Genomic DNA, 16745 nt, shown 5'->3' on the forward strand with positions numbered 1-16745 from the left:
GTGGTGTGTTGTCATGTGTTAAAGGTACACTATGTTAACGTTAGATACTCTATTTACCGATCATTTGGCTTACTATTGAAGACTTTCTTAAATTTTAAAGATGTAATGTCACTAATTTTAGATCTTGTTCTTCTGTTGAACAGGGTTGTATGGTTCTTCTCCATCTACGAGGAAAAATCCTTTTGATGAAGGAGAAATTCAGGTTGGAGACAGAGTACTGGTGGTAGGACAGAGGACAGGCACTGTTAGATTTTGTGGGACAACAAAATTTGCACCAGGTATTTGCAATACTCTTTGTGCATGTTTAGAATCAATATGGAATAGCTTACATGTGAGCACATGAACATTGAAAGAATTCCATCTTTTTCCTCACTGTCTACAAAAAAATTCTAACTTTACTGGTTTGTTTCAAAGTTCGTTCTTTCTCCTGTGTTTCATTGAATATTTTTCACTTTAGTGCAACTGCCAGAAAAAAAAAATGGTTTAAAATGTGACTTTTACTTGTCCACTAACATGGCTTAATTAGGAGAAATATTTTGATGTTGAAATTGTAGGTATTGTTACAAAGCTTCCTGAAAATCCTCAGTTTAGTCTCCAAAGTGATATATAGTTTATTGAGATCATGTCTTTACTCCTTACTTTCTGTAGTAAGCCTTTTTGACACAGCTCATCTCTTCTAATACTGGTACTCTTATCATGTCATATACCTGTCTCATTCTTATCTTCTTGGCACCTTTAAGAGGGTAATTGTGAACATTTAAATCTTAACTAACAAACCTTTAGGTCACAGGACAGATGAAAAGTTACAAGTGTCTCAGAAAGCCCCCAACCCTACCACCATTTTCTCATCCTTCTCCCTTTCAGCTCCTCCTTCTCTTCCCCTTGCTAAAAACACATTGTAGTGAAGCCAGGTGTTTTCAAACGGAAGCTAGTTGTTTTATATTCTGGAAACCAATTTCTGAATACTGTTTTTTTGTAACCAGATTGTATGTTCTTTATGTCTTTGTCTATAATCTTATTGCAAGAGTAATGCAAAACCAGTTGGTAAGTATTGGTTAAGTGAGGTCCATTTGATTGATATGTAAGCAGCAATACTCTCTCTTGACACTTGGTGGCATCGATATTTAAAAAAAAAATGTTAGAATGACAGAATGTAAGACTGTGGTACAAGCTACGTGCTTTTTTCATTCTTGCCCCTTTCCCCAATTTCACTGTAGCCAGTCCTTGCTTAAGGTACTGCGATTAACTGACACTGCTGCACTTCAGTGTGATCACTCTTACCTTCATGTTGTTGCTTACAAGTAAACCATGAGAAAAGGACTGGTTTTCCAAATACACTGTGACAAGTGTGAAATCAGAAAGCTGTTGGACAGTATTAAGTCTCCTTCCTCTCCACTCCAAAGTAGGGAACAAAATTTTTTGGAGAAAAACATGGTATTGTAAGAAGCGAGGATGGAGAGATGACAGATCTTCACTATTTGCAAAACCAGTAATTTATAGAAAATGTAACAGATGCATTTTTAAGTATTTCAATTTTAATATGTATCAAAACCCTGGAAGTTACCCAAACTTTATTTCTTTTTCTGCAATGCAGACCTTTCTTTAATTCTAAAAGCAGGAAGGGGAGAACTTCTGACGTACAGAGCCCTTCTAATTCATAAGCTGTCATTCCTGAGTTTCTTGAGCTGATAATTAGAATTACCATTTTATCCAGTGCCTTAGTACCAAGTGACTTGAATTAAATTTTGAATCTTTTGGGGATGGATAGCATAAGGACTGCTAATGGAGTATGAAATTTAGCACCTTTACATAATTAGCTCACATTTATCACAGGTTATGAGTGATCAAGCTTATTAACATCTTGATGCCTATTCAGTGTTCTGTATGAGATAAATTGCTGGCCACTTCCAATTCTTACACCGTTCTCTTGCTATCATACAACCAGCCTTGCAATTTGTATTAATTATAACTTGCTAGATGGAGAGAAGGAATGAATTAATATAAAAACTTTAATTTTACTGTTGATGATCTCAGATGAGGCATAAACCATGTGCTCAGAGGATCTAAAGAGGGAAACTTGAACCACCACTGCTCTTTCCAGTCTCCTTTTTGTCAAATAGCCACTGTTACATTCAGTAACGTTCCGTTTGGCTTTAGTATACATATCAAAGGTTTCACCTTCTCTATATTAATTAAAATGTCAATAATTTTCTTGAAAGCATATAAAAATGCTGAGACAATTATCTTTAGATTTATTCTGATATAAATTTTTGCATAGTTACATAGTTATTTTATAATATATATGTTATCTAGACAGTTTCTATCTAGAAATTCTTTTCCTTGATGTGGGTGAATGCCAACTGTACCAGCTGTCTAGATGAAGAAAAGCCTGTGGTGTTTTGTTCAAAATACCATGATTTTACTGTTTTGAAATGTAGGATTCTGGTGTGGAATTGAATTGGACAAGCCTCATGGGAAGAATGATGGTTCCGTGGGAGGCGTTCAGTACTTCAGTTGTCTTCCTAGATACGGTATATTTGCACCACCATCTCGTGTACAGAGGTAAGCACTGAAGCTGTTTTAACATTTGTGTTGCCAAATGCTTTCTTAATACATTTCCAGTGGGAAACAAAGTTTTACAGCAGGTATGGAAGAAATAAATGTTTTCTTCTGCTAATGGAAGTTTATAACATCCATTAAAAACCTGGTGGGTTTTAGATCAGCTTTTTGAAAGCGGAGTATAAATTGGAAATGCAGCTCCCCATTTCTCTTGCAGCCACTTCCAGTATTTTCATTCCAGGGCCTCCGTTTCTGATACAGTCTGTGTTCATTAAACCTTACTTTCATGACCCAACCCTGATATGCTGGGTTAAATTTGGTTATATAAGGAAGTTGTCCTTGGACATGACTGGAAATACTATTCTCATTCCAGCTAACTGCACAGAGGAACCAAAGCATCCACCACTTTGTAGTCTCTTCGTTAGGTTTCAGGAAGAACATCTGAGGAGTATTGTGCTCTTTCCTCCTGCATTTGTATCTAGTTACTCTGCCAGACATGTTCTTGCTTTTCTTTCCCTGAATATGCTAGCTCAGGCAAACTGTTAAAAGAACTTGTCTCAAAATTATACATGCTCTCTTGCTGACTAAAAGGCAAGTAACTTGAATAAACTAGTTTGCTCCAGGCACCTCTTGCATACCAGCCCGATTATAACTGAAATGTTAAGTGTCTCTTGGGGGTGGATGGAGAAGGCAAAGAATCGGCACTTAATCAACATTTGACAAGAAGGACTCCAGCATTACGTTTGTTCAGAGTTGAGTTGAAATTACTTCTTTGTTGTGTTATTGCTTTTCAGGCTAACAGGTTCTCTGGATTCTCTCGCAGAGACTTCGTCGAGTAAAATAAATCACACTTTTCCAGGTAGGAGCGTAAGACATGCTGATTTGGCTTGGGTAGCCTACCGCAGGCTACCATTCTACCACCAGAACCTACTGCACAAAGCCCACTTCTCAGAGAGCACAACAGATTTTCAAGAAACCCAAATGCCAGCCAATAGTCTGGCTGGTCCCTTCCTAAAAATGTAGCCTGCAGCAGGAACTGTGGAGTACTATGTTGTTATTAACCCTATATGGGCAAAAATAATTATGTCATAGTTAAGATTGTTGACACTCTTCCCTTATTACTGTATGGCATTCTAATCAGAGTTATACCATAAATTGAACCTGCCCCTTAATCTGAATTGACATTGATAAAGGGATCAGTGTAGGGAGGGGTCCACATGAAATTACTAAAACTTCTGTGAGATACTTGAAGCAGTTATTTTTCTTTTTCCTTACCCAAGCTTTTTGTGAAAAGGCTGTTTCCAATGACCCTTGTTTGGTTTGTTTAATTTCATTTCTGTCCTCTCTGTGAATTTGAACGTGTTATGAACACTTACTTTCATGAGAAGTTTTGTCAATTTCCAAATTGGAGGGGAGAATGTGTAGCAAATGTAGTGGAAGCAGTATAAAAGAAAACACAAAGAATATGAGTTCATAAAGGTTTGTTTTTTTTTTTTAAGAAGTCTTACACAGCTTATTAACCTTTCCACTTAGGTTTTAGACGCAGTCTAAGCACCACTTCTGCATCTTCACAAAAGGAGATAAACAGAAGAAACTCCTTTGTCAGGTGAGTGTTTTGAGTTTAAAATGTTTTCGTGAGCTGGCTGTCAGCTCTACTGTTTCTTGTTCAAAAGAAAATCTTTATGCATGTGTAATATCTAGACCTTTACATGTTCATTTTTTTTTCCTTCTAAAATGGACCAATAGTAGACTATTTTTCCAGGAGTATAGTTCTTGCATTCAGATTGGCGTTAAAATTGTCTTCCAGTTGTTCATTACTGCATATTCTCCAAATTCTTGTTTTTTCACACAGCTGGGTGAAGTTCAGAGAGTCTTGTTAAAGGACTTCACTTTGTCCTGGTGATTCTGACTGACGCTGGCACGTTAAAAGTTGTTTTGGCTAAACTCTTTCAAGCCCCAAATAAAATGCTTTGTACTGCTTAATTTACCAATGCTATCACCTACGGTCAATATTGTAGATCCTAGCATCAGGTGAAAGAAAATTGATGTTCCAAGTATTTCAGACTGCCACGTGTACTAGCCTGTTAATGTTATTACATGTTTTGCTAGTGACATGAGATCAAACCAAATTTTTTTAAAAAGGGATTTGAGTTTTTTTCCCATGCACTTCACTGAATTACAGATTTGCCCTGGATGTTTTGTAGAAAAACAGACTTTTTTTCCTAACTAGATCCAAGAGCTCTGTGTTACGGCGCAGCTGGAGTAATACCACTACGGCTAATGCTGAGGGACCAGTGAAGCTGCATGAAGGCTCTCAGGTTCTTCTGACCAGCTCCAATGAAATGGGGACAATCAGGTACATTGGTCCTACAGACTTTGCACCAGGGATATGGCTCGGACTTGAACTCAGAAGTGCCAAGGGAAAGAATGATGGCTCTGTGGGGGAAAAGCGCTATTTCACCTGTAAGCTGAACCACGGGGTCTTAGTTCGACCTAGCAGAGTAACCTATCGTGGGATTAATGGGGCAAAACTTGTAGATGATATTTGCTGAGCCAGAATGTGCTCATACAATAGGAAATAAGTATTTTAAAGCACACAAGAACCCCATCTGGAATGCAAACTTTTTTTTTTAATTAATAAATCTGCATTTGCATTTTACATATATATAAGTATATATGTATATGTGTGTATATATAATATATATTTATATATATATATATAAAAATATAGAGAGATAAAAAAGGTTCATTTACATTAAGAAGTAAAACCACTATTCTGTTTCTCTTAGTGAAACAGCCCTTGCCTGGGAAGGTTATTGCAAAAGCATCTTGGGTTTGAGATGCTGTGTTATTTGAATAATGTCCCAGTTAGAGAATGCGAGCATCTCCAACGTTCTCTAAAGTTGCTTTGTGATTCATGCTGTATTTAAACGATTTTCCTCTACGTAGTAATGAACTGATAGTGCTTTGTGCATTGCCTGCTTTTGACAGAGGAGGTGGTTAATGAGTGACATTAGTCTGGTTACCAGGCACTTTGTCAATTCCAATACCAGCTGCTAGCAATAAGAAAGCAAAAAAAAAAAAAAAGACCCCTTTTTCAAGCAGTTGTGAAGTATTTTTACATTTTATCATACAGATCCTTCCTCTTCTTTCCCCCTCCTATTCTCCCCTCTAGAACGCAAAAGGGCTGATAAAATACAAGGAGTTGCAGTTATCCTAGTGAACAGCAGCAATTAAATAAAAAGCCTTTAAAAAGCACAAATATGCTGCATGTCAGTCTGTATAGTAAAAAGCACTTTTTGTTGTATGCATTTGTAGAAAGAGCTATGTATAAGAGGCACTCTTTAAAATAATGCACTTTGCACTCTCCTGGAGAGCTTTCCCTCATTTTTAAAGACTTTTTTTGTTTGGTGTGCTGTAGGCTATGAGTATCACAGTTTTTAAATGCAAATAAACCCAGAGTGGAACTATACATAATAGCCTCATCATAAATATTCAGTCTGTATAAATACAGCATGGTAATTCCTGCCAGTGGTATGGATTATATGCAGGGTTTTCAAGCAAGCTATTAACCTTATTTGATTTGTTTGTGATACATGTTTCTTTTTGTTTCCTTCAGAACAGTTTCCAGTATAAATTTCTTGTTTAAGTCTTTTATGATAAATTAAGGATAGTTTTAGGTGCAGCATTGTTACACACCTTGATGTGACATTATTTGCATATCAGCCTTTTAAAAAACCACCTAATATTTTGTCCATGTTTTAAACATATATTTTAATTGTTCAGCATATGTAGACATTATCTTATCAGGATGGTTTTGTGTTCCAGAACAGTCATTTTATTCTTAAATGATCTGCTTGCTCTTACCTACTTGAAGAAGTGACACTTTAAATTACATCATAATATCCTATTTTTAGACAGAATTTTGCTGCTGTTACTTTCTTTTAAATATTGCTGTAGCTATTTTTCCTGAGTTGTATTTAAAATAATGCCTATTGTATTCTAACTTATGGGAAATTTTAATTGAATTTAAAAGCTGTAAATTTTGAATGTAAAAAAATTAATGCTTTATATTTGAAGGTGCAGATATTCAGTGATGTACTGAACTTTACTTTGTCCAATATCTGTTTCTTGCTGGTATTAGTAAAATGGAAACCCTGGTGAACGGTATGGCAAAAAGAATTTTCATTAGGTTGTTACAGAATGTACATCCTCTCACTTCTGTTCTTATGTACAAATTAGGCAAACAGGATACAGCATGGAACAGCAGCTGTAGAATATAAACCAGAAGGTTTTGTATCTTGTAGTTATGCGGTACAGAACTGCCAGTTGTCAAACAAAGCGTTTCTACAGCACGTTTCACTGGTTTGTCCCAGTCTTGCGCTCCTGGGTGGGCAGTTTAGTTTCTGTGATGAAACACTCATTATCAGAAATGCTGTTTTTCCTGCCTGACAAGATGGAATAGATGTAGCTGCTTTATCTGACAGGTAGCTGGAGTCCTTCAGGAGGTACGTGGGGGAATAAGTGTGTGGGTAAGGCAGCAAGCTCAGGCAGTTTGTTATAGTCACACCATTTCTGTGTGGCACATCTTGCACAGATGAAGGAATATATGGGAATAACCTCTTTCCAAGAGTTTTCTGATTCATGGGTAACTCTTTTTCTCCAGGGGTGTCAGGCTGCACCTTCCACAGCTCTGTAGCTGCCCCCAGTTCAGCTGGAAGTGGGGTCTCAGTGGCCTGGGCTAACAAAGTCTGCAGGACTTCATTGAATCCTGTCTGATGGGTAGAGAAGAGGGCACAGATACTATCTGAGCAGTAGTGTAGTGTGCTTTCCCTTCAACTTTGGCTTCAGCTAGCTGCACCTTTCTCCTGAAAGCTCTGGCTATAATCAGCTAAAGCAGTGTAGGTTAGAGGAGCAAGTCAGGACTGTTATCACTATGGAGCTGTTTTGGTAGCACTGAATCTTCTGCAAGGAAGCAAGAAGCACTGTAAATTTATGCAGCCTGAAACAGCAATAAATCAGTCCCTCCATTCCAGAAAGGATTACTGATGGCTGTCTTCAAGTTGGTGATGTGAAGGGATTTGCGCTTCCCTAAATCCAAGGTAAGTTGCCATAATCCTTTTCTCCAACTCTTGCAGGAGGACACTTTGTGTCGTAAAAAAATTCTGAAAATAACTGGCAGTGAAGTTTGAAATTAGGTGCTGTGCTGAGGTCTGTATGATCGTAGCCCCAGACTGGTTAGAAAAAAAGACAAATGATCCTCAAAGTCCCTATAAACCATATAAATAAAATATTATCTGTTTTATAAATAAATAAACAGATGGTCCCCAGCAATTCTGTGCTGCCTGTGCAGACTTTGAGGCTTGTCCTCGTTGCACAGCATGTCTCTGGGGTCCAGTTTCAGAAAATGTACTTCTTCAGTGCTCTCAGCAATGAAATCTTCTGAGCTTGGTTGGACACTGGGCTGGAAAGGAGAGGTCACAGGTGGGACAGGAGGAGGAAATCTTTCTTGAGGTGTCCCAGGATGGAGAATTCATTTCTAGGGAGTTCAGTCCAGTTGGATTCAGTGATTACTTTGCAGATGTTGACAGTAATGGTGTTCTGGGCAGGGTGCCTGTGCTTTTTAAGTGTCGCTATCCGGCAAGATCTGAGGCACAAAGATCCAAAATTGGCACTACAGATTTGCAAAACATAACCTAGTTTCTCTGACAAGTTAGCTCTGTTACCTGTGAGAATGTTGCATAGGGGGCTAGTCCAGCACTTACGTCATGGCTTTTACAGAGTTCAAATTTTGCAAAGCCTTGTCAAGCACCAGGTGGAAACTGAAACTGTGTCCATGAAAGCCACATAGCAGAGTACCCACCTGCATCCTTTTTCCTGCCTCGCTGCAGACAGACAATTCTGGAAAAAATGGAAATTATAGCAAAGATTCCCAGCCAGTGCCAGATCAAAACCGTTATGTGATGGCTGTCTGGTGACTAGCTCTACTCCTAGAAGAGCACAGGAGAGAGCTCCCTTTTCAGTTAAGACAGGCAAGAACCAAAGCGTGGGGGAAATGGAGGGAGAGGAGAGGTGCCTGCCAGATACCTGCTCAGGAAAAAAGTCTTGTTAACTAAACCACAGCACTGTCCTGCAGGAGAATAAGCATGTGGATAAACAAGTGAAGGAGAATAAGGTTTATAGATAAGTCAGTCCTAATTTCAAGGACCATTTCTTGAGAAAGCAGCTACCTCTGGCATAGGAGTGGTACAGGGAAGGGAGAAAAGTGAGCATTTCAGGGCAGGAGCTACCTCTTCCTGTCTTTGTCACAGGACTCAGTACTGGCACTCCACTGTACAAAAACACAGCTCATAATTAGACCTACTCGAAGTCCATGTCCAGACCCAAAGAAAAATGCTGTGTTAGGATATAAACATTTAGGAATGAAAATACCCAAATGCTCTCTTCCACCATATACTTTGTTGTCTTTTTATACTGGCCAGTTTCCTGTAGGTAAAAGCCACCCTTGGGGTTTTGTAGTAGGAGGAACAACACCTTTCTCTGTAAGAAACTTGGAGGTATGACATTCGCAATGCAAACAGGTCTTAAACACACTGCTGCTAGCCAGAAAGGTGGCTGTCTTGGTTTAACACCACACCTGCTCCTTTGTGTGTCGGTGTACCTTAATACTTCTGTAACTTTACCAAGTAAAAATTGATGTCCAGAGACCTCCATCTGACATCATTGATCCAATCATTACACAGCCCACGACAGAGAAAGCCAGCTACAGTCATTTTATTTGTCTTCATGCCTTGTGGTTCACTACACTTGTTTACAATACAAATACACTAGTCAATACAAAATACTCAATGACCATATATTAGTATTTTTCTTTATAGTATCCCTGAAGTGCACAGGCCCTTCCTTTATAAACAATGTTGCATAAACTGCTGTACATGAGACAGACATTCCTATAATGAAGCTTGTTACTAAAAGAAGCCAGATGCAGACAATTCGGACATTTTCCTGTGATGGGTTTAACTTTGGGACAGACAAACAGTGATGTCTTTGCTGCTGTGAAAGGCTGTTTTATGCTATTCCTATGTCAAGGTTCTCGTCACCCAGAAGATAGGCTCAGTAACAGGAGCAGACATGCAAAGTCAAACCCTTCATAGCCTATTTCAGACCTCTTACGTCGTGCAGTGTATGAACGACTGCGCCCAGCAGTGCTGCAGCTGCTCTCACGCTGAGCCCGCGTCCTTTGGTGAACACAGGGGGAGGGAAGCCAGTGGACCCGCGATACTACACCGCTGCGAAGGGCTGACTCAGCCCTTGTGCTTTCAGCCTGCGGTACCTGTACCTCCCCTCGCTACAGCAAAGCCCCTCTCCCGCTGCCACCACTCCTTCCACTGCTCCTCGAGGAAGCAGAACCAGCCAAACTTCTTGCCTCTCTTCATTTCCAGGCACACGATGGAGAAACAAGGTTCAGTAGCAAAAAGGAAGATGAAGGGGCCACGGGAAAGGTGGATAAACAGGCATCCCAACTTAGTTTACCCTCAGCAGTTTACAGAATCAGAAACCTACCTAACATCTATAGGAAACAGGTAACATCCACATGGAAATAAGCCATTTTCAGAGCGTGAGAGTGGTAGCACAGGATTTTCCCAGTTGTGCTTTACATCCTGTAGATCATAACTGCTTCCCGCTTTTCCACTGTAGAGAGAGGAAGACACATAAGACCAGAATGTAAATATTGCCAATGAAAAAGATTAACAGTCTTAAAAACAAGTTCCTTAAAAAAATTAACATTGTCTCAATAAGCGACATTTAAAAAAAATAAAATTCATAGACAAAAATGGGTAAGAGGGTTAAAATAACTTGGATTTTTTTCTCCTACAACACTGTAAGCCCAGCGTGGAGGGGTTTAATAAGGGAATTTGGGATTTACACATGCCAGGGTGCTTTGGTGTGGTGAGCTCATGGTGACTTAAGCCCCTTCTGTTCCCTGCAGCTCTAAGAACTGAACAGGTGAATCTTTCTAGACACAGAAATTAAAAATTCCTAGTTCATGACTGGACAAAATGCTCTTGCTAATGTGTACAGTTATAGGAAATGTGCTAGAATGAAACAGCTAGAAACTGGAACAGAAGAAACATGAACACAGAACGCTTCCAGATGTTGTAAGAGAAATGCTAAAATAAATTCAATGAAGTACCTTGTACAGAATTTAAGCCACAGTGTCCTTACAACTGTGTTCATTACTCAGCTCTTTACCCCCCCCCCCCCCCCCCCCCCGAGCGTATAACCTCTGAACTGCAGTCTGTTAGCTTTACCCCAGCACACAAACCCCAGTTTCTGTTGTCTCCCTCTGCCCCCCTTTGGACTTTCCCTGGGAAAGCCCTTGAGAAGCTTCTTTCCTACCTCACTGAACAAACTGCTGCTAGTAATTCTTCCACCCAGGGCAAACCTGCACAGCAACTGCAGCTCTCACAGGCTTACTGGTTAAATGTTAGCTCGTTTCTGTCAGCCCTTCAGCTAATTTGAGGTGGTGCAATAATTGATAGTACTGGAGTGCGAATTGGTACTTTAGTGACAAAGGAAATGGGTGTCATTAAGGAAAGCTTTCTTCACATCATCCCAGTGATACAAATAAAATCTTGCATTGTCACTGAAATCCTGGCGATGCTTTGGCAACAGGACAGACACTTAAGCAATGCAATTGCAGAATGACCGGGAAACTGTCTTTGATGCAGCCTGCACACAAGTAGCAGAGCACCCTTTGGTCCAGGCAATTAATTTATGGAAATAATTTGTCACTGATGGTATTATTTGTTTTCTAAGAAAGAGGACAGACAAATCCCCCAACCCTTGTTTCTGAGTGGCAAGATTTGATTAGCATCAGTACTCACAAAACAGGTTTTGCAAACTGGGGTAGTGTGCTTGGACAGCACACGGGAGTACCAAACTAAATGCTTGCTGTGGAAGAGCTCAGAGATGTTATGTTTTTTACATTAAAAACAAGCCCAAACTAGATTTCTGAATTCATCTAAATTCCAAGAGTTAAGAGGGGGGATTTAAAAAAAACCACAAAACCAAACACAAAACTCAACACACAAAATCCCCACAACAAAGCATTTTACACTGGAGACACTGGAAGGAAGCTTACTTAAAACCAGCTGCTAGTGCTGAACAGTATTTCTCTCAACCCACCGTACCCAGCAGACTGGAGAATTGCAGTAGTAATTCACCACTCCCCTGACCAGAATTACCTCCTCACATATTCCATAGCTAAGCAGCAGTAATGTGTTTAGCGCCTTCATTTTTTAAAACTCCCATTCTGTAAGAGTATTTCAGTTGAAATTCTATGATAAAATAACTGCAGAGCAATAATCATGCTATCACCATGGCTGGGGAAAGCCTGCCTTTCCCCCTTCACCTCCACAAACTTACAACCTACCTCTTGCTGCTCATGCTTTTAAAGCTTCTTTAGAATGCTACCCTTAACATCATAACCTGGCAGTTTATCTGCATTTGTGCAGCATCAGAGCTGCTGCCCCAGATCCAAGAATTCATAATTACAGCTAATCAAAGATGATTAACTTTGCGACTTTTTGTTCCGGTGTATTGTTTAAGAACACTCAGCAGTATACAGGTCAGATTCTGCCCTCAGTAACATGCAAGAGGCAGGGCAACAAAAACTCAGAGTGTGCTCCTATGCAAAGAAGAGTTGAAGAAAACAATATGAGGAGCTTCGACCCTTCTGAATATGAGAAAACTGGAATATTTAAATGAAAATTGCTATTATATGTGAATACTATACTAGAGTAAGAAACTGTTCTGATGGTGCTTACCTCCTAAATTAATCAGCTTTCCTGAGACTCTAGGAAACTACCCCATTGAGTTTACTGAGATAGAGACCAGTGTGACACTAACACAGTCCTAAGCTAGGCAGAATCCCTCCCCAGTGACATGACAAGAGCTGCGAGCCTAATAACCTTGGAGATCACAAATATTCTCTTAGTTCAAGCTAAAGAAGCCTTTGCACAGCAGCAAAACACCCGAAGGGTAACTCTCGTTAGCCCCACCAAGCCCATGCAGCAGCAGTGCGATGGATCCCTAGCAGATGAACATGAAATTTGGAGCAGCCCCTGACTCAAACTTCCCCACACAAGAGCACTGCCCCATTAACCAACCACCACATGCAATTTTGGCATTCGTTTAAAAAAAGGGTTTAGTTCAATGTGTCAGAAAGGTAGGTTACGAGAGCATGCTACCTCCCCCCTCTTATTTTTTTTTTTTTTTACAAGGGTGGTGGCCCAAATCAAGCCCTCCGATTTCAGTCTGCACATTTCAAAGGTTAGGAGTATGTACGTGCAGATTCTGGTTTGTTCCCTTACGAAGACAGGAAGCTTACCTCAGTGTTTGGATCCAGGGCCAGATTCAAAGTCACTTCACTGAAATGAAGTCTCGGACTAAAGAACACCTTCACGTTCCTTTGCTGATGCTCCAGTACACCCATTTCTATGGAAATAGGCACCCCTTCTTTGGATAGCGTCCATGGTAAAACAGCTCCTTGTAACCCTAAGTTGAAGTTACTAATGCACATCTTTACACATGAATTATTTCCTACATCTATGTTTTGACAATACACTTAACTGGAATATTTTTCATGCACAAGGTGTACAAAATGAGTCTATGCAGTGTTTGTCTTTAGACCACTATCATACACGTATTTTGTTAAAGGAACAAGGGCTCTAAACCCTTCCAATACAGACAGTATCTGGCATCCGGATTGTGGCACAATGTAGTCTTCTGCCTTTATGTTGCTGTTTGTACAGGGTATGTCAAAGGCTATTGAAAACCTGTGAGGTATGCAGGTGGCTGTCCATTTTCAGGGCATGGTGAAAGTTTCTCTCATGACCACGGTCCTTTAAAACTTCACCTGGGTTCCACTTGACACACACAAGTTCCTGATGAAGGTCATTTCTACTTTTGTAGTACAGAAGAAATTTTAAAGGGCTTTACTCAGTTTTAGTGCTTAAGCACAGGAAAAAGAAAACAACCCAAAAACCCCATCAAACACCACTCCCTCCCAACCCAGAATGCCTCATAGCATCTACACCCATCCTCTATGCTTCCTCTCCTCTCTCTTTCAAGCAATGCAGTATGACCAGTGTCTTTCTATTGCCCTGCCAACACCCCCATAACCGCTGTGCCTTGAAGGACTTTCGAAGACTGGACTATAGCTGGAACACAACTTGGGAATGTGCTATCACGTCACTGTTCAGCGCTGTTGTATACTTTTTTGGTTTGGATAGAGGATGCTCTCCCCAAACCCACCACAACCTCTGCCAGCTGCAGGAGATCTCCAGGTGTTCCACAGCAACCACCAGTTTGGCACGGAAAACCCCAGACATGAAACACTCAAGGCAGTGAGCCGCGGCTTTACACTTAAGCAGAGAACGCACAACTGAGAAAAGCTCACAGGAAGGGCATGACAACAACCATGCGTATGAGTTGATGCAACAGCAGCTGGGCCTTGCAGTTAACATCTGTTTCCTGTATCCTCCCTCCCCCTTGTTTCTTTTACTGTATGGGGGCTCCGGTGATGTGAAGCCTCTCGGGTTAGTTGAAATTACAGCTCCGAGGGTGGCACTTTTGGAGCAAGTTGGCACAAAATGGAAGGTAATGCTGTCAGATCCCTTGCTCGTGGTGTACTGGGTAACAGGACATCTCTTCAAGGCTCAGGAGCCACAAGGGGAAAAGTCAAGAGGGTAGAGGGCTCTCACGGCCCTTGCTGGGTTATGTGGCTCTTGTTTCTAAGGACGGGGTCCTCATAACTGCTAGCGCAAGGTGGTGTGGAGGCTTCCAAGGGTAAGCCCTGCTGTTGGTATCCATAGTTGACATTCCCACAGGGGAAGTGGCGGAGCCTAAAGAGAGGCACTTCTTTAACACTTGCTGTTAGGGAAGATGGCTCTAATAGCAGGGAGGAGCCTGGCAGCCTGCCAGTCACAATGTTGGGCCCCACAGTACAGTTTCCTTCCTGTCCCAAATTCTCCCTGTCGGGCACCTCCTTCTCCAGCAGAGAACTGCTTTTGCTGGCCTGCTTCTCCGCAAACCAGGAACCGTAGGTTGGATTCCAGAGGTTGGTGGGCTTGTTTCTGGAGCCCCGGCTTTTGTGCAGCTCAGAAGGGGGATTGGACTGGGCATAGGCCATGTTGATATGTCCCCCCGCTGAGGCTGACTGCACCTTCCCCGGCACTGGTGGTTCCAAGGCTCCCACTTTCCCTAGAGGTTTTCCAGCAGTGATGGCTGATGGCAGGGGTGGTGGAGAAGGCAGAGTTTGCTTGTCATCCTTTCTGTCTTGGTGTGTGGAGACCAAGAGAGGAGGAATTCCTTCTGGATCATCAGGGCGCATCGCTACCTTCTCCTCCTCCTCAGCTGATGGGCCATATTCTACTGGCAAAGCAGTGTTGATGACATCTGGATCCTGCCGGGGAGAACAATAAGAATTTCTCAAAGTCTGCTACCATCATGCATACTCGGACTTGATTAAAGACCCAACACATCTGACAGCTGTCACGCTATGATCACAGAGCATCGTTCCCACTACCCAAAGCGCACATTCCATGTGTAGAGGATGCTGACAAAATGCAGTTAGCCATGAGATGCAATGGTATACCCTTAAAATTGAACTCCTCAAAAAAAAGCAAACCCTAAAACTCACCACAGAACAGCAGAGGCACAAAACCAATGAAAAACATTTTTTATGTCCAGCCAAATTTCCTGTGGGAGCGTTGTTTTGGAATCTATATCATCTCAAAGTTCATAACATTCTCAGATAATATTGAGAAAGTTTCAGCCATGAAATGATTGCCTCCACACAACAAAGGAGGAATGGGAATGCAGAGAGAAGGCAATACTGGCAGACCCCTTGAAGCCCGAATCCATAGGGACTGCGGTTCTGAGCTATTTAAGCAGTTTTGAAAATTAAACTGAGAGAAAATGTGGTGATCTGGGCAACCTTTAATTATTGCTAGATACCACGGCAAGCTTCAGATAGCAGGAAACAATGCCCCCCAATCCCAGGATCCAAACACACATGAAAAACAGACCAAGCCTCCCAAACAGTGAGGGAAAGCAAACAGACTGAGGCAAATAACTGTGTGAGGCCACACAAGAAGCCTGTGCTGCTGCAAGCAGCAAAACATTTTCCAAACTACTCCACTCCTTATAAGCTAAAAATGGTAGTAAAAATTAAATAAATCAGATTTCAGCCTGGAAAGCCAGCCACATCCCTTCCTCGTTGCCTAGCCTCAGAATCCCCAGTCCTTTAGCATAGCTGTCCCCACCTGCCTTCTCCAGCGCAGTCAGATTCAGAAAATTGCCTACAGCTGCAGAAGCCACCTGCAAAGGGTGCTCTGAGCCAGGACCATTTCTGCTTTGCTGACCATGTCGTAAGGGTGAACACTGGGATGGAGTGGCTGACGTGAACTGCGTATGGGTGCTGTCCTGTCTTGGCTCTTTTGCTTGTTGGAATCTGTGCCTTTATAAGCAGAAGCAGAGCTACAGGTCTGCTATTTGTAAAGCTGTGTAAGCCTGTGCCTTTCAGCAGTGAAAGAGAAGAAGAATCAACCTCCAGATGAGGTGGATGTCCCAGGCTGACATCAGTCTCCCTGGACTGCTGACTGCAGTAATGCAGTGCTGCCTTCTCATCTCATGTTCTGGCTTGCCTAGACCGCTCCTCAGGAAGAACCCTCTCTACCCATCTCATTTGAGACAAACGAGCACCATTACCTGAGTGCAGTACTCAATCCTCTCCAGGATTATGGCAAAATTTGGCCGGTCTTCAGGCTGGTGCTGCCAACACTGGGTCATAATGCGATAACTGAAAGAGCAGAACGGGAGAGGCTCACAAATGGCAGATCCTGTTGGTACATAACAGCTAGTCCCTGCAACTTAGACACCATAAGCACGCATCACCCCTCTGACTTCTAATAAATAAGAGTGCTCTGCCTTCCCCGGCGTCGGACAACTGATGTACTGGTAACCAGTGAAATGTGGCCACCAGTGGCGTGAAATCCACAGCACATCAGAGAAATAACTCACCCACCCGAAGTCCCTTGGACAATTCACTAAAGGTAGGCAGAGCTACAGATAATGGAGCCGAGTCTTCCCTATCTGTGAACAGTCTCATGCACTTGCAG

The 16745-nt window shown here is 41.6% G+C and overlaps 2 protein-coding genes across 6 annotated transcripts in view; one reads left to right on the forward strand and one right to left on the reverse strand.

The window, feature by feature from the left end:
* Window positions 1–6724, forward strand: part of CLIP4 (CAP-Gly domain containing linker protein family member 4) — a 39937-nt gene extending 33213 nt beyond the window's left edge. For 3 of the 4 annotated variants that reach the window (XM_052805836.1, XM_052805837.1, XM_052805838.1), the window contains 5 exons: window positions 144–278; window positions 2439–2562; window positions 3354–3418; window positions 4093–4165; window positions 4790–6724. In XM_052805836.1, the coding sequence (XP_052661796.1) occupies window positions 144–278; window positions 2439–2562; window positions 3354–3418; window positions 4093–4165; window positions 4790–5111 (719 nt within the window). In that variant the 3' untranslated portion in view covers window positions 5112–6724. Of the gene's footprint in view, window positions 1–143; window positions 279–2438; window positions 2563–3353; window positions 3419–4092; window positions 4170–4789 lie in introns of those variants that run through there. The other variant, XM_052805839.1, reaches the window with a different exon arrangement.
* A 2593-nt stretch (window positions 6725–9317) lies between these two features.
* ALK (ALK receptor tyrosine kinase) overlaps window positions 9318–16745 on the reverse strand; it is a 323900-nt gene continuing 316472 nt past the window's right edge. For both annotated transcript variants that reach the window (XM_052805834.1, XM_052805835.1), the window contains 3 exons: window positions 16336–16426; window positions 12953–15028; window positions 9318–10251 (listed from right to left, as the gene is read on the reverse strand). In XM_052805834.1, the coding sequence (XP_052661794.1) occupies window positions 14324–15028; window positions 16336–16426 (796 nt within the window). In that variant the 3' untranslated portion in view covers window positions 9318–10251; window positions 12953–14323. The remainder of the gene's footprint in view (window positions 10252–12952; window positions 15029–16335; window positions 16427–16745) is intronic.

Source organism: Harpia harpyja, chromosome 13, assembly GCF_026419915.1.
Source record: "Harpia harpyja isolate bHarHar1 chromosome 13, bHarHar1 primary haplotype, whole genome shotgun sequence".
Classification (NCBI taxonomy): Eukaryota; Metazoa; Chordata; class Aves; order Accipitriformes; family Accipitridae; genus Harpia; species Harpia harpyja.